At 46.6% G+C, this 26,849-nt stretch overlaps 1 protein-coding gene across 1 annotated transcript in view; it reads left to right on the forward strand.

Annotated features, from left to right (window-relative positions):
- Positions 1 to 26,849, forward strand: part of SERINC1 (serine incorporator 1) — a 197,430-nt gene that overhangs the window by 104,897 nt on the left and 65,684 nt on the right. The window contains exons 6-7 of the mRNA XM_085611269.1: positions 18,783 to 18,952; positions 24,156 to 24,246. Of these exons, the coding sequence (XP_085467395.1) occupies positions 18,783 to 18,952; positions 24,156 to 24,246 (261 nt within the window). The remainder of the gene's footprint in view (positions 1 to 18,782; positions 18,953 to 24,155; positions 24,247 to 26,849) is intronic.

Consider the following 26,849-nt stretch of genomic DNA (forward strand, 5'->3'; position numbering starts at 1 on the left):
ATTGAAGAGCGCATCAATTTTAAAGCACTTTGCTTTGCCCATCGCATTGCCCAGGGAAAAGGTCCAGGTTACCTGCGAAATCTTCTCATTATCCATCGCCCTACTCGTAACCTGAGATCTGCTGGAGCGATGCTGTTCCAGCTTCCTCGCGTACGCAGGACCAGGATGGGAGGTAGCTCCTTTCGCCTTCTAGTGAGTAGGCACTGGAACAACCTCCCTCTTGACTTGCGCATGGAACCCTCCGAAACTAGATTTAGACTTAAGCTAAAAACTTACCTTTTCCCATGTTAATAATTTTCTCTTTCTAGCCTAGGTTTTATTTTAGTTCCGGTCCTCAGCCTTTCGGGGAGGCATTAGCATGTCTTGGCGCGGGGACACACCGTTTTGAGTGTAACCAGGCGCTCTATAAGTGGTTTTATTATTATTATTAAATCTTCTGGTGATTGCACTGGCATCCCAGCATCTTATAGATTGGTGCTTCATTCGGAGAGCAAATGTCCATGCCTCTCGGCCATTCTTGTAACTGAGGTTACTCAACCAATGTCTAGCTATTTCGCGTTTAACGATTCGAAAAGATTCATTAACATTTTTCCCTCTGTACCTAGTTCAAACTCTCTGACTAAGCCTTATATGGTCATTTTGAGGTTTACTATCACAGGAAACCCAGCTACCGCCAATAGGGCACATGCCACCTCTTCCAAATAATTTGAAATGACTGTGTAAGAAATCTAAACACTGGTAGCACTTTGGTGAAGCCCCGCGCTGCATCTCCCACAAAATCTGAGGTGTAATAAATTCTGTGTAGATACTTGAACAAACTCAACCTCGCCAAAATAGCCACCTCCACTGCTAACATTTTTTCTTTCGTTTAGTCCTCATCTTTCAAGGGCCCAACATCTAGGTATTGTTTTTTGTTTAGTGGGCTTAGACCATCAGCGAAATTTATGATCAGTGTTTAATTGACTCCAAACACACCTTTGGCCTCATTATTACCCAAAGTTAATTTATCCTTGTGTGGACTGAATTTTGGGAGTGCATATGTACAGATTAGATGGGATGTTGGGGCATATTGCAGCTGTATTTATAAGGTTGTTATTTGTGAGGCTTCTATTCTACCATCTACTCTACGACTTCATATGGTCACTCTTTCAAACATATTCAAACCTCTCCAATGTTGGCAATACTAATCCTATCCCTTCCCTGAAATGCTGGGACTGGCGCCACCTGGCGCAGCTAGTTACCTACGGCATAGTGAGGTTTCCCTTGTGAGCTTGTTTGCCCACCCTATTCTCTGGAACATGTGGCACCAGGGGAATAGAAGGGAGAAAGTCTTCTGACATCTCACCGCCATGCAATAATTTGAATCTCTGGTGGCAATCGACCAGTCTTGAACTAGTTGGTAGGCCAGATCTAATCCATTTATCCACTATCCTAACATAGAGTGATGGCACTTGTCTAGTGTAACCTGTGCAACTCCACCCTGTCATAAATAATAACGTTTCGTTCCTCGGAGCTTGGGGAAGAAGAAAGCCGTAGCTCAAATAGGTAATTTTGAACTATGTACAGAAGGTGGGACAAGGCCACCATTTTAAAGAGTGCATCGCTTCCTAGAATTGGAAATGGGAATTTGTTTGATTTCTGCAAGTCGATTCAGAGGACATCTATCAAAGGCTTCAGATTGTGGTTCCAGGCTATCACTGGGCCTCTGTCATTGTGTTCCCTAAATATACGAAGTGAGCAGTTTCACATCTCAGACCAGTTTGCCAGTCTGTTACTAACTCTCCATGCTGTATTGGAAAAAGGATGAATTTGTCATGGTTAACCTGTAGGCCTGAGAAGTTCCAAACCTTTTTAGGATCTGTTTCGGAAACCTGCCTGTACAGCAAGGATATCTCACGGATAGGAGGAGGTCGTCTGCATAGAGCTGTACTTTGTCTTCCCGTAGTCCCTCCCAACCAAATCCCTGGACCATCACATCCCATGTGATCCAATCAGAGTGGTTTGATGGCCAGGGGAAACAAGAAGGGTGACAGCAGGCAACTCTGTTTGGTACCTATTTTATTGTCAAAGGGAGAAGACTCTTCCCTTCTTGATTTGACATATCTGGGTATGACCGCCTTAAGGAAGTTTAGGCCTAAGTTAATTCTTTCCATAACTAAAAATAAATATTCCCAGTCAGTGGTACTGGGGCTTGATAAACGTCAAGCACTTGACAGCACATTTTGAACTCTCCTGATACTGTGTCTGCTTTCTCTCCTTGGCATAAAATTATTTTGATCTGGGTGAACAAGAAATTGGATGACTTCTGCTACTGCTTTTACCAGGATGTTGGTCTCTGCATTCAAGTGAAATTGGTCAATATGAACCACATTTGTTCGGTGGGAGCCAAGATTTGGTATTACATTGATTGTAGTTGTATGGTGATCTTCACAAGGATCCCCTCTGCAAAAGCTTTGTTGAGTATGTTCTATAGGTAGGGAGTTGCTAGATTTGAGACCTGACTTTAAACCTGGGGTTTCCTTTGCATAGCACCTCAAGAGTTTCTCTGCTGATAATCCCTAAATCTCCCTTTTACAAGTTATTCAATCTAGTCATCGGAAGGTCCCAACAAATAAATTCCTGAAGTCATTCCCTGTCATCTGCTAGTAGGTGGGAGTCTAGTTGTTGGTAGTAGTTAGCAAAGGCACCAACAATAGAGGGGCTTCACAGACCAGTTCATCCTTGTCATCCACAATTTGTACCACTAAGTGCGCAGCTGAATACCTCGTAAACTGTATAATTGTTCTCCCAATTGGCAATACGGTTGGCACCCCTGGAAGACCCTAATAAATGGTACCCCTGGTACCTAGGCCAGCGGTACCAAAGAGGATCCCGAAGGGCTGCAGCATGTATTGTGCCACCCTAAGGGACCCCTCACCTAACTCCTGCAGACTGCCATTGCAGGCTGCATGTCTTGGGACAGAAAAAAGTGGAACCACAACATGGCACACATCCCTGTGTGCCATGCCAGCAGACACTGCATGCAACATAGATAAATCACCCATACAGCAGGCCTTGCCGCCCTAAGGCAAGGTGCACTATACTACATGTGTGGACACATCTGCATGCTCCTGTGCTAGCCAGTTCAAATACTGCTGGTGCAAGTGACCAGGGAAGCCATTTTAAGTACATGTGTTGGACACTGATGAAAAACAAATTCCTCAGCTACATGCTGGCTTCACTGAAACCAAAGATGTTTGGTATCAAACATCTTTTATTAATAAACCCACACTGATTCCAGTGATGGATTTCTTAATACATGCACCCAGATGGCACCTTTATAAGTGCCTCCTGAAAACTTACCAACTACTAGTGTGCTGACTGACTGGTTCTGTGCAGCCTGCCACCGCAGATGAGTTTCTGACCCCAGGGGTGAGGGCCCACACTCTCAGGAGGCCAGGAACAAAGCCTCTTCTGCCAGAGGATTTTTTACACCCCCTCCAGCAGGATGACCTGTTAAAGGGAGGGAGCTTCAAAGAGCCCACTGCCTTTAGTATGTGAATCTGGCATCCCTCAGAGGTGAAGGGATGCCAGCCCATGACCATAGCCCATTTGGCACCTGGACAGGCAGACAAATTAGTAGTCCGAGAGGCATGGTCTCCCTCAGGTGGGCTACCTATTGTGGACACGAAAATTAAAACTCTGCCATCTTGGTGATGGCAGAATTAGAAACTCAGGGAGAGGGCTATGCCCACTTCTCACAGAAAGTGGTCATATAGGGGGCATAGTGACCCCAGGAGTAGGTAGGCCATTGGCTACTACCCTACACTCCCCTAACCCCTAAATCTAGTATCTTTCTGAAATCAGATCCTGCCAACCTGGAAGAAGAATGACCCTAAAGAGCAGCAAAAGCAAGAACTGAGGACCAGCACCTGACTTGGCACCAACCCTGCCGGCCTGTCTGCTGTCCCTGACAATTGAGACCAAGAAGACTCGTCCTGCAGCTTCTGTGCCACCAAAAGCCTGAGAGGCCTGCCAGCCTTTCACCCAAGACCCAGAAACTGCCATGGAGTAACAGAACTGCTCTCCCGCAACCTGCAGGCATTTCAGAAGGACTGTGAGGATTCCGGACCGCGAAAACCTGACACCAGAAAGCACCACTGCACCCGTGCCTCCTAGCCCGAAGTGGACCAACGGTGCCAGTGTGATCCCCGGACCCTCCAAAGACTAAGCCCACCTTGGGTTTGCCAACAGTGGACTTCCCGACCCCGCCTGCAGTCTCTTTATGCAGGCCCCCTCTACCACGAGTGTCTCCAGACATGAAAACCTGACACCTGAGACCACCTCTGCACCCGAGCACCCCGGCCCAAGGAGAAGAGGATCAAAAGTGTCCCCTCGTCCCGGAGCATCATGAGACCTGTGCCCCCTTGTTGGTTCAGCCGGACTGGTCCCCCAGACCCAGCCTCTTTGTGATTGGACCGATCCCCATAGACTTAAAGGGGGCACCCGACCCTATATAGTACTTCTACAGCCGGTTGGCCCAGTGCTGTCCAAGGTGACCTGTTGGTGCTGCTTTGGACCCTGCCCCTTACTCACCCTAACTTCGGAAGATTGGGCCTGTAATTCGCTTTAAATTATCTGTAGGCAGTGTATGTCTTTCCTCCATAGGATAACATTACCGCTCCAGAAATTATACTGTGTTGCCTTTTGAAAACTGTAAATATTCCTAACTCTAAATGTACTTTCCTGATCTTGGTGGCTAAAATGACATAAAGATAAGTGTTATTTTTTATGAATTGGTGTGGATCTCCTTAATGAGTCTTTTGTATCATTTAATGACTGTGTGCATGCAGCAATGTCTAATACTCCTCTGTGATAAGCCTAAGGCTGCTCGACCACACTACCCCTAAGAAAGCACCTTGAGATAGCTAGAGCAAACCCCTGTCCACTTATAAGGGATACCTGGACTCTGCACAGTATGCTTCTTCTTGTTATACTATATAAAGAACCCGCTTCCTACAAACACCCAGTTATAGCAGCAAGTGGAAGATATTTGTACACTGGTGCATCAAAAAAGGAAAACACAGAGACTGGACACAGGACACCACTATCATTAGATACGTCATACCTTCTGGACAAGCACCATTCCTATGTCTCTACTAAGGTTTGCCTAGCAGCCATTGTAGCATACTCAAGAGACAAACTAGGGAGAAGTTTCTTCGCCAGTGGTAAAATGCTTCCTTCAGGCAGCAAAGATATCACCTCCATGAAGTACGCCCATGCCCACATGGAACCTAAATGTAATGTAACTTCTGTCTGACTCCCTCCGATAATCTGCATTTGGTATAGTCTGCAAAGATCATGAATCATTTAGAGTCAAAGACCACCTCATCTGTGTCACAAGCCCCTGTTAGGATTTTGTTCATATCTTTATGATTTTTGGTCTAGTGCCTTTTGGGCCCATTCCATTACAATCTGTCATTGAAACAAGGGCAACCCTTTATGCCCACAGGGACCAGGATAATTCTATATTACAACACAAATGTCTTGTGGGGTTCATTTAGAAGTTTGCCTCCTTTGTGGTTCAGAGGTTGTCAAATCAAGTGTGAGTGTGTGTGTGTGTATATATGTACCATGTCAGATCCACATGTTAAAATTCATAATTTGAAAGAAAAAAAAACAATCAACGCGTTTCTCTTACTTTCATATTTAGTTATTCATCTGATACAAGTATGATGCAATATGTACAGTCTTTAATAAAGTGAATGTATTTACAAATTTGTAGGTAGACCCTGTACAAAGTCCAAGCTTGTTAACGTATTTAAGCGAATTATTATAACAAGACTGTATCACTTGTATACATTTTATCCGAATTAATTAAATAAAGACCCAACCAAGGAGACAAAGTGCCAACTTTTGGACCCGGTATTATTTGTTCAGTCTCTTCATGACCCAAGCCGTTTGTCAAATGCACATAAATAATTGTAAGTACGAGGACACCAAAAAGCTGTCACAATCTGGTGCACTTATTCTTGCTGGTGAACTACTCAGTCCAAGTGAACAAATATATCGGTCTTCCAAAACTTGTCACGCAGTCAAATATCCTGATCGAAATTGACATCGATCAAACTGCCCAAGCAAAAAAGATGTGTGTGTAGTTACCAGTGTGCTCTGCATCGACATGAGAACAGTAAGAACCACACAAACAAGGAGGATTTTGTGTTGTTTGCTACCTTCTGCACCTTCCCTTGCTCCTACCTGCACTTTTATGATGCTGACCAGTGGGATACTTTGTCCTGCAGCTCTGTGCGCTCCTGGAGCGCTAATCCAGTGCTTTATTTGTAAAATAATAAGTGCCAGGGGCCTTGTCGGGAAGCCACTGCAGCTTGTACCACCCATGCCCCCTGCTAACATTGCCAATGACACTACCAACACAACTGCTAACCATCACGCTCCTACAAGGGGGACAATTCAGACTATCCGAGGCCGCCATAGCTATAAGAATAGCTTGGGCAGTAGATATTAGTCATTTTAATGCGTATTGAATTAGTAAACAACAGTTGTTGCGTTCATCTTTATTCTAGACAAACAGTGCTACCATGTGGTGCACTGTCATAAGTGCTGTTGTTCACAATTAAGTGTTTGTGCCAAGCCCCGGTTCAAATTAAGCACTGGCTACGTCCATGCCCACCTCTCCAGTTTTCTTTTCCAGTGATGAACATGGTGACTGATATTGTTCTCATGCTATTTTGAGAATTAAGATAACTGTTTTCAGCTCTCTCAGGCAGAGAGAAAAATGTTGTCTCCTGGGGAACTTAGTGTCTTTCTATCAAAGATTCCAACTGCGAACACCCTTTTTTCTCAAAAATATGAACAGGGGAGGCGTGGCTAGCAGCCAACGAAAATGGCCGCAGCCTAAGAGAGCTCCGCGATTGACGGCAGTTCTCCCCACTAATCCTGTCATTAATCCAGTGGCAAATCGGAATCCAAGCGTTAGAGGTGACACCAGAACATCCAGCGCACTGATGCAGAAAGTCTGAGCCCCGTACGAGCACCCGGCAGAGACTGAGACCGTGGGGCGGAGTGAAGGCGCGGGCACCGAGGATACGCCGGGGCCTCGCGTGACTCGAACACTGCCTGGGGCAAAGGCGGGACTGGCCTGGATCCCTGCGACTGTAGTAGAGACCAGGACGGCGCAGATAGCTCTAATGACCGCCACGGGACACGGCGTGTAGATCACTGGCGCGGCTGCCCGGGCCAGAAAAAACTTCCAAGCACCGCCCTCGCCAGACGGACCATACTCTGCTAATAATGCAGCACTGACAATACGGGCATAGGCGAGGACCAGGGGGGACGTGGGTGGCTTGCAGAAGGCCTGCGTCCCACTCATACTCCGGGCTGCCCGCCACGCACGTCAGGATTGCGCTCCGAGTATCGGATATCCCACAGTAGCGAGGCAAGGCCCGCTTGTGCAGAGGCAACGGAGCTCATAGTACTAAGGTTGGTGGAACTAATGCAATGCGACCCCGAATTCCCTGGGCCATAGACTCTCCTGTACCCTTGGGCCATCATCTGGCGGCCCTACATTGTGACATAAAGTACGCAGTTGACTGCGTGTACATATCGGCTCGCAGTTCCAGCTAACAATTGAAATACAGGATCCTGGCAGCCGCTACACCTGAGGGAGATAAATCATTGCCTAGACAAACTGGGGCAGGCCAGGGGGCTATTGCGGCAACTGAAGAGCCTGATAGACTTACAGGGTGCTGTATAGTCCATAGGAGATCCTGAGTGGAGGCGGTGAGGCAGCACTGAAAATTAATCCGGGTTGAGGAGACAAATATGCCTACCACAAAGACCAAAGTGCTCTGATACCTCCGGGTCTAGCCAGCGCTATATAAAACTTAAATAAATAAAATGAAAGACCAGCCGGTCACACCAGAGACACTCTCAGAACGCGGAGATGGCTCACAGACCGCAAAACCTAAGGAGGTCACCCTGCAGGACATAATGGCCACCCTACACCAGGTACAAATATCTATTGGCACAATCTCCACAGACATTACACTACTACGTGCCGATGTTTCCAAGATGAGCACGAGAATAGCGGAGGTTGAAACTACCTCAGCGGCTCTCTCCACGGACATCGTGACTTTGCAGCGACCGGTCCGAAAACTGGAACTGGCACACCAGCAAATGGCGGACAAGCTTGATGATCAGGCGGGCCGCTCAAGACTGGACAATGTACGCCTGGTTGGAGTACCGGAGAGTGTGGGGGGACCGGCCCTGGACTCTTTGTAGAAGACCTTATTAAGACTCAACTACAGCCACGTGGGCTGTCCATCTTCTTTTCGGTGGAAAGGGCCCACCGAGTGCCATGGGGAAGACCCCGGCTGCGGGACCCCCAGGCCTATACTAGCACGCATATTCAATTTCCGAGATCGGGATACGATTCTTCAGGCGGCGCACATTGACCCCCCCCCTCTCCCCCTCCCTCCATCCATGTTGAAAACTGCACTGTGACCCTCTATCCAGACTAAACGGCAGCGGTGATCAAGCAGCGACGTAATTTTTGGGACGTCAAGAAATAACTGCGCAATCGAGAACTTAAGTACGCAATACTGTTCCCTGCAAAACTGAGGGTAGAGGTAGAGGTAGAAGGGAAAACCTGGTTCTTCACAACACCTGAGGAAGCCCACGACTGGCTGGAGGGATGGCACCCGGCCGCTGGGCCCAGGAGGCAGGGACAGAGACAGAGGCATCAACCCATGGTATCTGCGTTGTCTAGAGCGAGGGAGTTGGAAGCCTCGGGTGGCACTCAACAGAACGCAGATGAGAACTCTGATTGATGTCGCGCTTCACGGACCTTGGGACTGAGTGGGGAGCAACCCCAGTGGCATGGGCGCAAAGACCTGACAACACCATACTTTGCTGTGGGAAATCCACTGACCAGGATTACAATGGACATACGAACTGGTGTCACCAGCGACACTTGCTGTTGCAGCAGTGACATTTAGGTGTGAGCAAATTGCCGCTATAGAATGCAAGTTTAAGGGAGGGAGTTCAGGAGATCGCTGAACGGCTCTCCCCCCTCACGCAAGTACAAAGTTCTGGGAAATAAGCGCTCTGCTAAGCTGGGGTGACTGGTAGTTCTAAGTCCGCCATGCAGGGAGGAGGGAGGGGGGTAGGGGTAGTTAAGCGGGTTATTGTTTGGTTTGTTACAGATACATAGTGATGTAATTGGTGGCAACATGACGCAGATATTGCAGGGCGCTCTCCACTCTTACATAGATGATGTCGCACATGAAACGAATAGAGACACTTGTGGACGTTTCGAACACCCAGTCATCGACTTCTAGGGAGACGCCATTTCCTTTCACTGTGAGGTCATGGAATGTAAATGGTCTGGGTGACCAGATAAAAAGGGGACTGGTCCTCTAATACTTTAAACGCAAGGATCCGGCTGTCGCACTGATACAGGAATCTCATTTGATGGGCTAGGCCTGTGGGGTAGATGGGGCTACAAAATGTCGGCACACTCTGAATTCACCTCTGGTTCTTGGGGGGGTGGGGATTCTGGTCAATAAACGCTTCCCACTGATACTAACTGAGTCCTGGACAGATGATCAAGGACGATTTGCAACGATATCATGTCAATGGGAGGGACGGTCGTACAATCTGGTATCAGTCTATAGCACACCGACGCTGCACCAGACAATCTTCGGCCCTGGGGAAATTCCTGTTTTCACTCCCACAGGGTGCTCTCATTGTGGGGGGAGACTTTAAAGATACGATTGACGAATCCATAGATAGAAAACCCCCTAGAGACCCCAGTAGTGCAAACCTTAAATTAGTGGACTTTGTTGACGCCATTGGTCTCATTGATGTCTGGAGAGCCAGGTTCCGACAGGAGCGACAATACACCTTCCACTCGGGAGTTCATAATAGTCTTTCAAGAATAGACTAAATATTTTTGCAGCGTGAATCTTTCTGGATTCACTATGCTGTGCATTATTCCGCGATCTTGTGGTTGGGTCCGGATTCGTAGTCTTTTCTTTGTTTTTTTTTTTTTTTTTTTTTGCAGCCCAGGTGGGCGTCGACGTCCACCATTTGGTGCACCTCCCGTGACGTCGTCGTGCTTCCTGCGGAAGTCCCACCTTTGGGGCGCCATCTTCAGATTCTTTTTTCTGCCGTTGGGTCTGGATCGTCATCGGGAAGCTCCAGAATTACACTCGAAGGAAGAAGGAAGAAAAGCGAGTTTCGTCGATAGAATCACTAGAAGATATCAGGAAAGGAAGAGATTTCATCAGGAGCGCGAAGAAAGGAGGACCAGCGCCCCTTTTCTTCGACGGCCTTGGAGAATGCACGCTCAGAGACCCTGAGCGCAATGGACAAGACGCCATTCAAGTTCTGCCCAAACTGCCACCACAAGTTCGCGCAGAAAGACCAGCATCCGGTCTGCAACCTCTGCCTACCGGTCGATCACCAGAGTATCGACTGCAACGCCTGCTCAGCCTTCGCGCCGAAGACACTCAGGGTGAGAGAGCGGCAGAGAAGAGCCAACGCCAACATGGATGGCAAGGGGAAGCCCCCGACGCTCTACGATCTGGGCCTCTCCACGGACGACGAGGACAACGTCGCCGAGACAGCCGAAAACTTCACGGTCGTAGAGACCGACAAGAAAAAAGAAGACGAGGTAAGAGAATCGTCGAGCACAAAACAGAAAGTACCTCGACAACACGAGGGTGACTCGAGAAAATCTGAGTCAAAGTCCACGAAGGGAGCCCCGGCGCCGAAAACTTCGACGTCCAAAGGGGGAACCACGGACAAGAGGCCGAGCGGATCCTTAGAAAAGGACTCCCTGGTGCCGAAAGACGCCGAAAGGCAAGGGTCGTCGAAAGCATCCCATGAAACGGGCCGATCGACGCAGAAAGAACGTTCGACGTCGACGCAAGTTTCATCGAAAAGACCCGCGGTCGACGCCGAAAGCATCTCCGAGATGGAGAAAAAGAAGAGGCGGCTCGAGGCCGAAATGGAGAACATCCTTCAAAGGAAGAAGGAGTTCGACGCCAGGATGAAGGAGTTCAAGATTCCAACGGTTTCATCGGCGGACGTCGGTGAGGTCGAAGACGAGTTCGACACCGAAGGGCTGACAAGGGATCTCGAAGAGGAAGAAGAGCCCTATTATGAGGGAGAAGCCGAGGAAGAAGACCAACGGTCGTTCTACGAATCGGCGGCATCTACCAGCAACGACGTCGAATGGCACGATCTCGACACCGAAAACCCGGAGGAGCCCGTGGACACGTACCCTTCGAGGCCTTCGCCACCCGACGACATCGGGGTCTACAATATGGTAGTCAGGAGTGCAGCAATGGCCTTCGGCGTCAAACTCGACGAGGAGAAACCGAAAGCCGATTTTCTCGTCGAGACACTGCTCCCCATCCAGACAAGGAGCCAGTTCCTCCCCATGCTACAAAGCGTGATGAATCAGGGGAGAGAAGCCTTCAAGGAACCTGCGACCTGCCGGTCGATCACGCCCAGGACAGAGAAGAAATATAAGCACTCCTCCCTGGACCCCCCTTACATCAAGGGTAGCGTGACCGCGGACTCCATCATAGCCTCCACGGCCAGGAGAAGGGCCAACGTACCAGCAACTTCGGGCCCACCTCCGGATAAGGAGAGCAGGAGGATTGACCTCACAGGAAGAAAGGTCGAGAGGAACGCCGCAATGCACTGGCGCATGGCGAATTCAAATGCACTCCTCAATAGACACCAATACCAGCACTGGGATGAGATGGGGGAGCTAGTAAAGCACCTCCCCGAAGAATACCGCCAGAGAGCCTCTCACCTGATAGACGAAGGCAAGAACATCGCCAACTCCTGTATAAAGACGGCGTTGGATGGGGCAGAGACTTCAGCAAGACTCATGGCCATAGGGGTCACAGAGAGGAGGCATGCATGGCTAAGAATCTCGGGATTCAAACCGGAAGTGCAGAACAACATCCTTGGCACCCCCTTCAACGGAGAGACACTCTTCGGAGCAACAGTGGACGACAAGCTCACCCAGCTGAAAAAAGAAAACGAGACGGCGAGGTCCATGGGGGCCCTACAGCTGAGGGGAATGAGGCGAGGAAATCCCTCGAGGAGACCCTACGGTAGGGGAGGAAGCCAGCAGGGGACGTCGCACCAGGCGTTCCAACAAAGTCAGCAGGGTGAAGGTCACGGACAAGGTCAGCAGAAGCAAAACTGGCAATATCAACCTCGGGGCCAGTCCTTTCGCGGGAGAGGGAACGGACGTGGCCAAAGGAGGAGAGGGGGCGAACAGCCCTCGACGAAGTGACTCAGCACGCAAGAGGACGCCTACCCTCGTCAGGACCCCAAGGGTGAGGCGCAAAAAAGTGTCATCAGGGGGAAGAGAAGATTCAAGAGCCTACGAGCATACGACACCAGTAGGCGGAAGACTGAGGTTCTACCTTCAGGAGTGGCGGCGTATAACCACAGACAAGTGGATACGGAACGTTGTGCAGTACGGATACTGCGTAGATTTGGAGAAAAGACCTCCAAACAGGAAACCAAAGGGAAGACTGAGATCGGCCCAAGAACTGGCAATACTCAGAGAAGAAACGCGGAAACTCCTGCAAAAGGGAGCCATAGAGACAGTGCCGTTCAGAGAACGCAACAAAGGGGTCTACTCAAACTACTTCGTGGTTCCGAAGGTAGACGGAGACCTCAGACCCATACTAGACCTCCGTTACCTAACAAGTTCATCAGAACGCAAAGGTTCAAAATGACTTCACTGCAGGAGGTTCTGCCACAGATAAGAGAAGGGGACTTCATGGTCACCGTGGACCTCAAGGATGCCTACCTTCACATCCCAATAAACAGAAGGCACAAGGGCCTTCTAAGATTCAACATCGAACAAGAACACTACCAGTTCACGACCCTGGCCTTCGGATTAAAATCAGCACCAAGGGTCTTTACAAAATGCCTGTCGGCGGTAGCGGCGCACCTACGAAGGCAGGGAATACATGTCTACCCCTACTTGGACGACTGGCTGGTCAAGGCAAACTCACGCGGAAAGTGCGAGAGGCACGCAAAACGCGTAACAGACACCCTCACGAATCTGGGATTCTCGATCCACTGGGGAAAATCATCGATGGAACCGGAGCAGGTGAAGATTTTCCTGGGGGCAAAGATCAACTCCCGCAACAGTACAGTAGTGCCCAGCGACAGGAGGACAGAGGCTCTACTGAAGGAGGCGAAGCTCTACCAGAAGGGGCGAGCTCTGACAGTGAGGGCTGTGAGCAAGATGATGGGGATGATGGCGTCCTGTATCCAGCTGGTGCCGAATGTACGCCTGCACATGAGACCATTCCAGGAATGGCTACAACAACAATGGTCACAAGCAAACGGAAGTTGGGAGGATCTAGTGGTTGTTACGCACGCAGTGCAGGAGGAGATAACTTGGTGGAACAGAGACAACATAACAGCAGGGAGAAGCCTGACACCACCAATCCCAACAGTGACCATTACCACGGACGCATCGCAGAAGGGATGGGGAGCGCACATGGACAACCTCAGAGTGAGGGGTCTATGGGCCCCAGCAGATGCGGTCCGCCATATCAACTACCTCAAGTTGAAAACAATCCTGCTAGCCCTGAAGGCATTCCAGAGGCACCTGTTCAACAAGAGGGTGTTGGTCCAAACAGACAACACCACGGCGATGTTCTACATCAACAAACAAGGGGGGACACAGTCGTTCCCGCTCTCATCCCTAGCTCAGGAGATTTGGAGATGGGCCATACCTCTCAGGATAGATCTACTGGCAATTCACCTACCGGGGAAGGACAATGTGGAGGCAGACTGGCTAAGCAGGCAGACCTCAGCATCACACGAGTGGGAGCTCAATGGCCAGGAAACGGAGAAACTCTTCCGGAGATGGGGGACTCCCACAATAGACCTTTTTGCAACACGCCACAATGCAAAATACCAAAGCTTCGCGTCCAGGCAACCAGATCAGCAATCCAAGGGAAATGCCCTATGGATAAGCTGGTCGAGGACATTTGCCTACGCCTTTCCACCGATGCCCCTGTTGCACAGAGTGCTCGACAAGTGCAGAACCAGCAACATGACCCTGATCCTGGTGGCTCCGCAGTGGGCGAGGCAGACATGGTTCTCACAAATTCAAGAAATGGCACAAGGCGACCCATACAGGTTCAAGAGGAGGAAGGACCTGCTCTCAATGCAAAACGGAGAGGTCCTGCACCCAGAGCCAGAGACCCTCAACCTGGCGGCATGGCTCCTGAAGACCTAGAGTTCGCACACCTAAGATTGCCGCCGAGCACGATGCGAGTGCTACGGGAGGCGAGGAAACCAACTACACGTAAATGCTACAGCGCAAAATTGGAAGAGGTTCACTGTGTGGTGCCGGAAAAAGGGCCTGCAAAACAGAATGACAAGAGACTCAACAGTACTGAGGTACCTCACACACCTTCTAAAGAGTAACCTCTGCTCGAGCTCACTAAGGGTACACCTAGCGGCCATCGTGGCCTACACCAGAGGTGAAAAAGGTGGAAGTTTCTTCAGCTCGCAGGTGGTGAGGAGATTCATGGAAGGAGCCAAAAGGATGGCCCCCCCGAAAAGGTTGCCGCCGCCGGCATGGAATCTGAATGTGGTCCTGACGGAGCTCATGAAGGCACCGTTTGAACCCATTCACAAGGCCACACTGCAGATGTTGACTATGAAAACAGCCTTTCTGGTGGCCATAACCTCACTACGCAGGGTGAGCGAGCTTCAAGCACTAACGCTGCAGGAACCCTACATTCAGATTCACAAAGATAGAATAGTCCTGAGAACGGACCCACACTTCATGCCCAAGGTAGTGTCGGCGTTCCACATGAATCAGAGTATCCAGATACCAAGTTTCTTCCAAAACCCGACTACAAACGCAGAAAAGGTACTGCACACCCTCGATGCCAGAAGAGCGGTGATGCACTACATTGAGAGAACCAAGGAACTCAGGAAGTCGAAACAGCTGTTTGTGTCCTTTGCTACTAGCTTCATGGGTAGGCCAGTGACTAAGGGCACCATCGCAAGGTGGATTGCCCTCACTATTCAATTCTGCCACAAACAGGCTGGACAGGAGCTAGCGGAGGGGCCGCAGGCTCACTCCACAAGGAAGAAAGGGGCCACCGTGGCCTTCCTGGCGAACACGCCCATCCAGGACATATGCCTCGCGGCAACTTGGGCATCTGTGCACACGTTCACGAAACACTACTGCGTGGACATTCAGATGAACAAGGAAGCACAGGTTGGACAGAAGGTGCTTCAGCACATTTTCAACGACCAACGCTCATCTACCACCCAGCCGCCACAGAATTAGGAAAACCGCTACAAAGTCTATGCACAGCATAGTGAATCCAGAAAGATTCACGCTGCAAAACGAATAGTTTCTTACCTGTCGGTGTAGTTTTGCAGCTTGAAGATCTTTCTGGATTCACTAGCGAACCCACCCACCTCCGCCAGGAAGATGAGGCTGGAGGAAGAGGGGGTAAAATGGAAGAGATCAAAGAAATGAAAACATACAGATAAAGGGACAAGAAGGATTAATCAATCGCCTAGGGTTAAAAAAAAAAAAAAAAAAAAGAGGAAAGGAAAAAAGAACCCGAAGATGGCGCCCCAAAGGTGGGACTTCCGCAGGAAGCACGACGACGTCACGGGAGGTGCACCAAATGGTGGACGTCGACGCCCACCTGGGCTGCAAAAAAAAAAAAACAAACAAAGAAAAGACTACGAATCCGGACCCAACCACAAGATCGCGGAATAATGCACAGCATAGTGAATCCAGAAAGATCTTCAAGCTGCAAAACTACACCGACAGGTAAGAAACTATTCGTTACATATGCAGCAGGGCTGGAAAGCGTATTAGAGATCCTACACTTACCCAGGGGAATCTCAGAACACTCACCGGTGCTCATTACATATGCATCCTACACCCCGGGAGGAAGCAGACTGTTTCCGCTCTACCCTGGGTATCTTAAAAAACGTAAGATTGGGAAAGGTCTACTTACAGCCACAGAGCAATATTTCGCAGACCATGAACACTGTGTCCTCTCCAACGATGCTGTGGGAGGCATAAACTGTACTACGGGGCCATGCAATCTCACTAGTTGCAAGGCATAAACAGGTACAAAGACAGCAGATCGAGACTTTGGAACAGGGGGTAGCCCAGGCAGAGGCTGACCATGCCACAGACACCAGTGATGCCACAACACACAAGTTAAATTTAGCACAACAGGAATACAGGGCCTTTGCATGGGAGGAGGCGAAATCCAAACTCACCAGCACGCAGCACACTATTTACGAACTCAGTTATAAAGCAGGCAAGCTCCTAGCCTGGCTGGATAGAAAGGAAAGAGCTAGCCGATAGGTGGCCCAACTCAGGTTGGAGACTGAGATTATAACCACAGACCCTCAGCAAATAGTTGATACATTGGCAGCCCATTACGAGGAAAATATACATGCCCACAGCCAAAACCACAATATAATAAAAAATAAATATATATAAAAAATTTAAAAATATATATAAACAGGCTTTGCAGACAGGGTGTTTGTCTTCACGTTGTATATGTGACTTAATACTGTGTACCCGTCACAAAGACAAATCTTTTATTCCTATTCACCATTAGCCAGCTTTTATTAAAAAGGGGATTCATTTAACGTAGTACATTGTCTGTGTATAATATGTACTCTGTTCACTTATAATTGCTGCAATTATTTTTAAGTCTGCTAATTATTTTGTTTAAACTTTTCTTTAAGTTTTCCTTTAAATAAACGCGTATAAAATAATGCTTCAGATTTCTTGTGTGCACTCTACTGGGGGAAAGGTAAAAAATAAAACTCGCCTACATCCCTGTCTTATCTGCAGGTTTTATTATATTACTGTTAATTTCCATACGCAAACCATCTCTAGGTAAGTTCAGTGGTGATTAATGAAATACCACCTCTCTGTGGTCCCTGCTCAAACCGGGAAGTTGCTGTACCTGTGCTTGTCCGAGTGCTGAGGGAACTATACAGGGTGTGTTCAGGATGAAACCCTGACACTCATTAGCAATGTAAGCCAATCTAGCAGCACTGAGTAAATGCCTTGCTAAGCGAATAGCTCATCAGAGTAAGAAAGTGCTGACATCTAGCTGTACCATGCCTGGGTAATGGGTTAATCTGATCAACTGCCAGAGAAGAAGCTCAAGAAACGGAAAAAGCACACTCCAGCTGCATCACAAATCTGGGTTTCTATCTCACTCAAGAAGGCATCCTTCTTATTCCTTCCTGCAGGATTTAATTTCACACTGGCTACTTCGACACACAAGTACTCCACTATAAGCAACAAAAGCCAATAATTTAACACCAATATACTGTACGTTTGATATCCCATGTCCACAGCATGTGGAAGACCTTTACAGGCTTCCGTCTGAAGATTTGACTCTGGGTGATGTAATGACCACCTTTTCTTACATTGCTGGATCCTTTGTGTGTTCATACATGAACATACCTGGCAAACAGTTTTTCTTATACCAGTAAGTTATTGAGACATTGCTATGCTGTCACTGAAAGGACCTTCTTAGCAAGCGAGCGGGATTGTTCAGCCTATCTTTTGAAAGAAAAATGTGTTTTTTATCCCTAAAAGAATTCAAGTAAACTAGACAAAGCAGCTGTATGAGTTTGTCAATATTTGGAGCTTTCATAGTTGCCAAAGAAACATGTACAATGGTAATTATTACAAATGGAAATAATCCAATGCTTGTATGTATGAGAATAATGTACGATTGGATATCTAATGAGATCTTTACCTTGATAGCTTTTAAACCCCTTCCATAAATTCTTCTATGCCCTGGTCTATAAAGTAAAGCATGCTTTTGTGAAATTAGCTATGTTGATAACTCTGCAGGTTTTGCCCTTCTACTAATAATGCCCAAACAAAAGCTTTCATATCTTCGTTGCAGGCTGTGTGCATTGGGAGAACGATACCACTTTTTGATGTATTGCTTTTTTTGAGAAATAGTGATTTGGCTAAATTAGTGACCAGCCCACATTTTCATTTTTGTATTTGCTCTGTTCAGGAAAGTCTCAAATGCCTCTGACTTGTGTCAAATGCACCTTACGCTGAGTTTGTGTAAGCAGCTCTGTTGAGGGAGCTGAAATGTGGGTGTCTCGTTGTAGGAACTGGGGCAGGGGGCTTCAAATTAGCCTAGTATTTTTGTAATGTATTTTGCATGGTCAGTAATGTTTGAACTCTACTGCCTAAAACGTTTGTGTTTCTGTAGTTCTTTTCAAATGATGTAGTGCACACCTCTAATTTACAGTTGTTAGGACTTAAAAAAAAACATCCATACATTTTGAAAACCTTGACTCATCACTTCAGAAGTGTTACTGAAAATGGTGTAATATTTACAGTTTTTCAACCTAGCAATGCCTAAAGTAAAAAAGAAAAAACAATTTGCCATGTTTGCGATTGAATGCTTAGTGTCCAGAAAAAGTGTTGGTTTTAAAGGTGTCTGTTACTTATGTATGAACATGTTTTCAATTAGGACTCCAATGTGAGATTGGTATGCATAAAACTTTTGCCGTATTTGAGCTCCTAATATTTAATGGTAATGTTACAGTTGAGTGCTCTTGTATTGCCAAATGACTTGCTACGTTATGAAATCTATTTTGTTTTATGTGCAGCATTTAAAAAAGCTAGCGTTTGTGTTGAGGTGTTTTTAACCTATTGGAAATTAATACTTGCATTTTTATTTTTACAGCTCTGCTATCTGCAACAGGTATTAACTATATCCTGTCACTGATTGCTGTAGTCCTCTTTTATGTATACTACACTCACCCTGAAGGCTGTTCTGAAAATAAAGCTTTTATTAGCGTCAACATGCTGCTGTGCATCGGGGCCTCCATCTTATCCATTCTGCCTAAAATCCAGGTATGATTGTCTCATATTCAAGACACAATCTCCACAAAATGTTGTAGATGTTTTCGTTTTTATGTGGCTGATTCTTAAACAATCAAACGATTTTGAAAACTGAATACTCCTAAGTATTACCAATCTGTAGGTTGGTTATTCTCAAGCCCACATTTATTCAGCGGTAATATTAGAAATTCATGCAAGTTGTAGATTTTCAAGAGTTCCACAAAATCTCTTCCTGTCAACTATTAAGTCTGGGTTGGAGAAGGTCATTAAGTACCCTTTATTCTTTCAAATGGAAAACCTTTTCCGCTGAAGCCCAGAACCACCTTTCCACACTGCCATGAATAATTGTGTTCCTTTCTGTGAGAAAGTGCCTCTTTTTTTATGTTTAACCCCTAGTTTTTGCCTGGTTTTGATATGGTTTCAGTTGTAGTGTACAGTTTCCCTGCCAGCCAGGTCCCTTCTGCTCATGCTTATTCCCTAAAACATATCCCCAAATGGTACTTCTGCCCCATGTAAGTCCCTAGTAAGTGGTACCCTGGCAACCTAGGGCCTGGAAGCTGAAGGGGTTCCCCTAGGCCCCCCCTCACTGGGACCATACCACTGCCCTTGCAGCTTTCATGCCCCTGTGAGGGAGAAAATAACAAAGTCGACATGGCACCCAACCTGGGTGCCATGCCAGCCAGCAATGCCTGAGGGTATAGGTAAGTCACCCCTCTAGCAGGTCTCACAGCCCTAAGGCAGGGTGCACTATACTACAGGTGAGGGCATATCTGCATGAGCAAAAATGCCCCTACAATATTGGGGTCCGTTGCTTAATATTGTAAGTGCCAGTGAAGCCATAAAGAGTACATGGGCTGGAAACTAGACAACTAGAGTTCCCCAGCACCATAATGGCTTCACTGAGCACAGGAGTGTTTGATACCAACCTACTCCTCTTAATAAATCCACACTGATGCCAGTGTGTGATTTATTGTACCATGTACCCAGAGGGCACCTCAGAGGTGCCCCCTGTAAACCCACCAACTCTGGTGTGGTCTCTGACCGGCTGTAGGCAGCCAGCCACCACCAGATATGTTGCTGAACCCATGGATAGAGAGCCCAGGCTCTCTGGGACCAGAAACAATGCACATCGTGGGCAGAGGTGTCCCACCTCCTGCTCCTGGATGGGCCAGTACTCAAAGGGGGAAGCTTCGAAGGCATGCTGCCTTTGTAATGTGCCCCCCAGCCTCTGCTGCTAGCAGCAGATGGCAGCCCCTGGTTTACACCCCCACTTTGGCTGGGAAAACTAAGGAGAATAGGAGGTGTGCCCACCTCTGCCAACTCCACCCCTAAAGTGAATGAGGTGAGGTGAAGCACATCCATCTTGAAGATGGAGAGACCTCTTCAATCAGGGCTAGGTCTATGCCGCCTCCCACAGGAGGGTGGCAATACAGAGGGTTTAGTCCCCCCAGGTAAGGTGTCCATTGGCCCTACCCGCTACTCCCCTAAAACGCCCCTAAATCTAGTATTGTGGTGGTTCCCCAGACCTAGAAACTAGATCTGTGATGACCTAAGAAGCAAGAAGACATCCCTGCAGAGAAGACTGAAGATGACGACTACCTTGGCTCCAGCCCTGTCAGCCTGGCTCCAGCTTCTGCGAACCTGCGACCAGTCTTGCACCCAGCGACCTCTGAAAATCCTGGGAGGTCTGCTGCCTTTGAGAAAGACTCCAGTCTCTCGGACAACAGACTTGTCCAGAAGAAACCGACTCCAAGGGCTCTGGATCCTGGTGGAACCACAATCCCTGCCCACTCTGCACCCGACGCCCAGGGCCTGAGTCTGAGTGCCTCACCAGTGCAGTGAAGTCACCCCAGGAATCCTGACCTCGTGTCCAGCGTTGGCTTATCTCTCCTGATCTCCACGGCGGTGCCTGCAGTGTGAATCCAGACGCTCCCCGACCGATTTCGGTCAAAAGACTCCGACATCGAAAGGCACCCCTGCACCCGAAGCCCCTGGGCCTTGGTGAGCTGAACCGACTGTGCCCCTACGGCCCCCTACATCTCTACTTAGCCCTGTTGTGTTGTCGTTGGTCTCCCTCCTGCAACCTCCAGTGCCACACCTGCAACCTGTTTGCCAAAAAAAGAATCCCCATTGAAAAGCATTGGGTGCCTTATGTCGAAATTGCACCCTGCACCCGGCCGCACCTGTGCCACTGGTGGTGTATGTTTGGTGCTGCTTTGTGCCCCCGTGCTTATCTTAACCCCCAAAGCTTGGCCCCTGCAACCGATCTACTTACCTGCAAGAAGCTTGGCTCCAGGTACCCCCAGTCTCCATTGAAAAGCATTGGGCCGAACTCCGATTTTGACCTCTGCACCCTGAGCCGCTGGTGGTGCTGTTTTGGTCCTCACCTGACCCTTTCCCCTTGCTGACTATTGGCCCCGAAAACCGGAATTGTAAGTGCATTACTTACCTGTTTAACGGCAATATTGTTTTCCCCATAGGATAACATAGAACTGTGCTAAAATGTTTGTGTCAATTTTTCAAAGTGAAAAGTATTTTTTATTTAAAAACTTACTTGCCTTATTGCGAAGATCTTGGTCTTAAAATAAAATACAAACAAAATATATATTTTTTAAATTGGTCTGGATCTCCTTGAGTCGTGTGTGCCTTTTTGGTCAGTGGTGTGCAACAAATATATTGTGCTCCTCTGTGTTAGGCCTAAGGCTGCTCGCCCACACTACCACTAATAGAGCACTTTGTGTTTTACATTGAGCCCTGTACACATTTGGGAACTCCTGGACTCTGTGCACGGTAGAACCACCTAGTGGTAATTCCATATACAGAGCCAGCTTCATACACTTTCCCATTTCTATCCTTTTTAACTGTTATCCTGATTTTGAGTTGATTAGGTCTCGCCTGACCCAGCGCATGCGCTGGTCTGGCGAGACTTATTGAGAGGGCTCCAAACAGTGCTACCCGGCCAGCCTAGAGCTACAGTGCATGTGCGCAGGCGCGCGCCGCTTTTACCGCGATTACTTTCACATTCGTGGCCACATGGCCGCTTTGATGTTTGATCGCGATCACTTTCGCGGCCGCACGACCACTTGGTGTAGCCAATAGGTCTTGCTTTTGGGACCTTATAAGTATTTAGTTATGCAACTGTTGAATGACTAAACACTTATAAGGTCCCAAAGGCGAGACCTATTGGCTATGCCAATGCTTGTGTTGAAATTGCATCTGTCGTAGGTGGTCAGCAAGAGCACTTCTTTTGTTAAAATTTAAATATGGTGGGAAGGTGCGTGCGGGGCTTCCGGTGTCTGCAACTTACTAATGACTTCGCAGGGCGCATGGAGACACTAGACGTTTGTTAGGGAGCTATGGGCTGAGTTGCTGGGTACATTTTTGGATTGAATTCATTAAACACGTTTTCTAAAACAAGTAATCTTAGAATGTAACTCGGATAGATTACTCATATCGCTAATGAGTATCGAGTCATACTGTGTTTGGCTTCCGTATGTTTACCACATGAAGTAATTCACGACTGCTCGTTGCTATTTTCGAAATAAGTTTACAGAAGGAACAACTCGGTTATTCACTTGGGGTAAAATAGTCATAAATTCTGAAACACTAATGGAAAAGGTCAGTTCATAGATACTGCACTGTAACTACATACTGCCATAAAATCCAAAGGAGAAAGTTCATGAAACTTACTCAGGACTTATTAATTTGAAAATATTGGTGGAACTTAGAAACGTGTTCTATACAGGGTGACCGCATCAATAGAATATTGACTGGCCTACTTGCAAGGAGACCATAGAATTGGATGTAGTCCAGTGGGTGCGTTTTAACTACGGAACTACAAATCTCAGTTTTACAACTGCACGTACTATGCTGGAATTGAACACTCTTCTGGAGCTAGGCAGGTGAACAACCCGATTTCATTTTATCTGTCGAGGGTAGTCCCTTAAGCTTGCCGTCAGAATCACTTTCACAACAATTGTGATTTAGGAGGCTAGTTAGAAACCGAAACCAAGGGGCATCGTAACCCGGCCTCTCCACTGGGCATTGTGTGCTTTTGAGCAATCACTTTTTAATTTGTCTGTGCTTTCTTTTTGTCAAGACGAGGGTTATTTAAATTGGAATGTTTTCAGGCTACTAATAAGCATGTGGATAAACAAAAACTAGACTTGCTATTACCCTGAGGTGGACAGTGGCCAATAAAATGGCTTATTGACCAAAAGGCAATGTGGTGGTAAATATATCGTTAAGATGTGTAAGGTTTGCAGTAAGTATTAGTGTGTTGCTGGGTAAGGTCTCCTACTGTAGCAAACTTTAAGCTTATGCAAATCATTATTTCACTGGCCGCTAATCCGACAATATCAAGCACTCTGAAACGGGCTTAATGGACAAAATATACACCAAAGGCATATTTCCTGTACGTTACCCCAGGATGGTTTCAATTCACACATTTAGGGCTGTTTTACAGCAGGTGGTGGCATTCTGTTTTTTCCTAATTACAATTGAACACGCTGCGTTGTGCAGAATCCTCTTATGCATCAGGTTTTCCCGTTGTCACTGATACGCACCTATCTTAAAATCTATAAGGCAGCGGGAATAGTGTGAGTTATAGTCTGGCAGGCTATTCAAGGTGCCCTGCCTGGCAGCTACAACGCGCCTCCCCCCTCGTTCTTCACCTGCAAGTACAAACAAGCATTTGCAATGCAATAGGGTTAGCATTTGCGCGAGTTTAATCTATTGGTATTGTAAATGACAATACTTTTTATTATGTTTCAAAAATCAAAACATAAATAAAAGGCATTTTCTTTTACAATGCCAATAGCTCAAACTCGTGTAAATGCGAGACCTGTTGCATTGCAAATGCTTGTTTACAATTGTTTCCAGGTTGGAAATGATTATCTAAAAAGTTTGTGAATACCCACTATGTTCAAGTTTTGTTGTTGTTTTTCTGCCCCAGCTGAATTTACAACCTCTGAATGTACACCAGTTGGGAGTTCATCTGCAGATGTTAATCCCAGCAGATCCAGAGTCTGCGTTTTAGTACATGAGGAATTGCAACTGCTGGTTTTTTTTCTCTTTTATTTTTCCACTTCTCTGTTAAACATGGTTAGTGAAAGCAAGCTTTAAAATCTGGCTCCTAATGTTTAGATCTTGAAGCATTAAAATGTGTTTCTCTCTTTCTCTTCTCCCTATCCTATTTCCTCATTCCTGTAATTAGGAGTCACAACCACGATCGGGATTATTGCAGTCTTCGGTGATCACAATTTACACAATGTATTTGACTTGGTCCGCTATGACCAATGAACCAGGTACGTTTACTATTTAAGTTGGTTACATTTTATTTTTCATTTAATGCATATTCTTGCTGTAGTAAACATACTTTCACTGCTGCAATTTACTTAAAACCCTGTTAAGATACAGCAGTAGCTGCAGACCCGCTGGAAATCAAATGTTTAAAATGAATAAATAGAAAGACAGTACAACCAGCACTACCATAAAACACTGATTTAAACAAAGAGTGTAGTTATGTGCACTTTTCACATAATTCTGGACATTGTGTTTCTGCACCATTCTGGCGGACAGATTGTAAAGAAAGTTGAAAAAAAATCATGTCACCTGGATGAAACGACACGACTTTTCGGGGAAAAGAAGGCACATTCTCAGTGACACTTCTTTGTTTTGGAATAAAAGACTTAGGAGGGAAATGAGAATGTGTTTCGCTTATCTTTCTGACAGATGAAATGGCCGATAAGTCTACATTCCATGACTTGTGCTGAAAGACAGATTTATTCGTTGGCTCAGATAAAACACCCATCATCTTCAAAGCACTATATTGGCTGATGGACAGCATTTGCAAAGCTTGTACACCCCCCTAGGTCTCTTAGTACTGATCCTAACAAAATAAATTCCAATATCCAATAAGTCCTCAGCTTTATCGAAGGTTATAAGTGAAGATGATAGTCTAATGTCCAGTGGCAATGCGTGCTAAATCATAGTAGCTGTACCCCAAATGATAGACGTTTCTGTGTTGTGAGATTTAATTTAGATACAATCAGGTGTACTTTACATTGTTCTTAATTTGAAATATGCCAATTGATTTTAGTAAATTGGTAATTAGCAGCTGACTGATGTAGGCACTTAAATCAGGTAGTGAGCACAATCTTGGAAGGGATGTCCTACGGTAGCAGCAGACAATATACTCCTTCGAAGGCAAATGGCCTGCAGTGCTGCAATCCAAATCGTTTTGGAGCCGATTCAGGATGGTCTTGGAAATGTAGACATGAAGAGCGCTACAGTAGTACACATGGGAATTACTAGAGTAAAACCAGTTAGTGGCCTTGATTTCACAATGTCAGTAGACATCCTCTTCTGATATGGCAGCATTTTCAGGTTTCATAAGCACTTAGTATGTCTGTTTGTGGGTAGGATTGGTGTTTTTCTACCACTTAGTTTCTACTGGCCGGGTAAGCAATATGTGCATTTCTGTTTAATAAGTGTAGTCCTAGATGAAGAAAAGAAGTTAGAAGCTTTTTCTCACACAAGCTTCCGATCTAACATGGAGCTATTAAGTTTGTAAAAGAATTCCATTAATTAAGCCGGTAAATGGACAGACAACCCCCTTGCCCACCCAATGAATCCAATTAGGGAGTGAATAGGTGTGCATGTTTGTCCGATGTTGAGGGATGTGAATAGGGAAGGTATATTAATCTCTCCACTAGCAGATTACCTTTTTTGAAAACACACAAAAAATCATGTCACTAGCAAATTAAAAATAATTATTTCCTAAGGGGACCTTTCCTGTACGCAATATTGACTGCTAGATCAAATTATGGAAGAAAATCTGTAAGTATGACTGGCATAGGAAAAAAGAAGATAAAGATAGAATATTGGTGTTCTGACCTAGATACAGTTAGCATGAAGACTTAAAAGGCCCATGTGGGAGGATGGCAGGACTCTTTCAGCATACAAACATGGCCAACTGATCAAATGAACATCTCATTTTCGGCTAGGTCCATGGCTGCAAACTTCTTACATTTTGTATTTATTTCTCTGGCAGCAAGGCCCATTTTGCGATCCTAGATATTTCACACACTGCTTGCTCTCTCTCTCTCTCTCTGTGTGCTGCCATCTATGCCACTCTACTACCTTCAGCTACGCCATTTAAAATTGGTAAAGAAAGCAGGTACTTAATTTTTAGCTTTAATTCAACCTCCTTTTAAAATAAATCTGGATTTTTACAAACGTTAGTTTGAAGATCTGTTCATGTTGCATTGAAGAGATGATCGTTCGACTAAGTCTGACTAATCTCTGAGGTTAAAGACATTTGTAATGGCCTGCTTTTGCCATTCAAGCTCCTTGATCTCTACTACAGCAGGTTTCCTTGTCCTGGGTTTCTGAATGAGGACTAGTTGCAAGACTGCATTTGATGCAGTATAGATGACCTGCTGGTGCCTCTGCTGAAACACGGTGAGGGAACAAGGTACTGGGCAAATTTCGCGAGCCTCTCGTTTTGAGGGTGAATATTTTAGAATGAAAGTAATAAATGCAGCATTTTTAGGCATGCTCTTCTCACAGCCACGTAATCTGTAGAATGGGGGGCATATTGGCGTTCCTGCTACTTCGCCTGTCTTGATTTACTCAACCACCATAGTTGTAAGCCTTTAATTTCTGACTAAGGCCGCAACCATTTTCCCAGAAGTACACAGCTGAACCATTTCTCAATCATCCTGGCGGGCTACTAATCTTTGCACTATAAATCCATATATGTAGGCTTTCTTGTCCCATTCATCTTCTCATGCAACACTGGTGCTTATACTGGTTTCCTTTATATACCTGTTCTCTGTGAGGCGAATCTGTTTTGCTGCTAAGAATGCGTATTTCTGTGTTAAACTGCTGCTGTTATTACTCTGCT

Source organism: Triturus cristatus, chromosome 6 (genome assembly GCF_964204655.1).
Source record: "Triturus cristatus chromosome 6, aTriCri1.1, whole genome shotgun sequence".
NCBI lineage: Eukaryota > Metazoa > Chordata > Amphibia > Caudata > Salamandridae > Triturus > Triturus cristatus.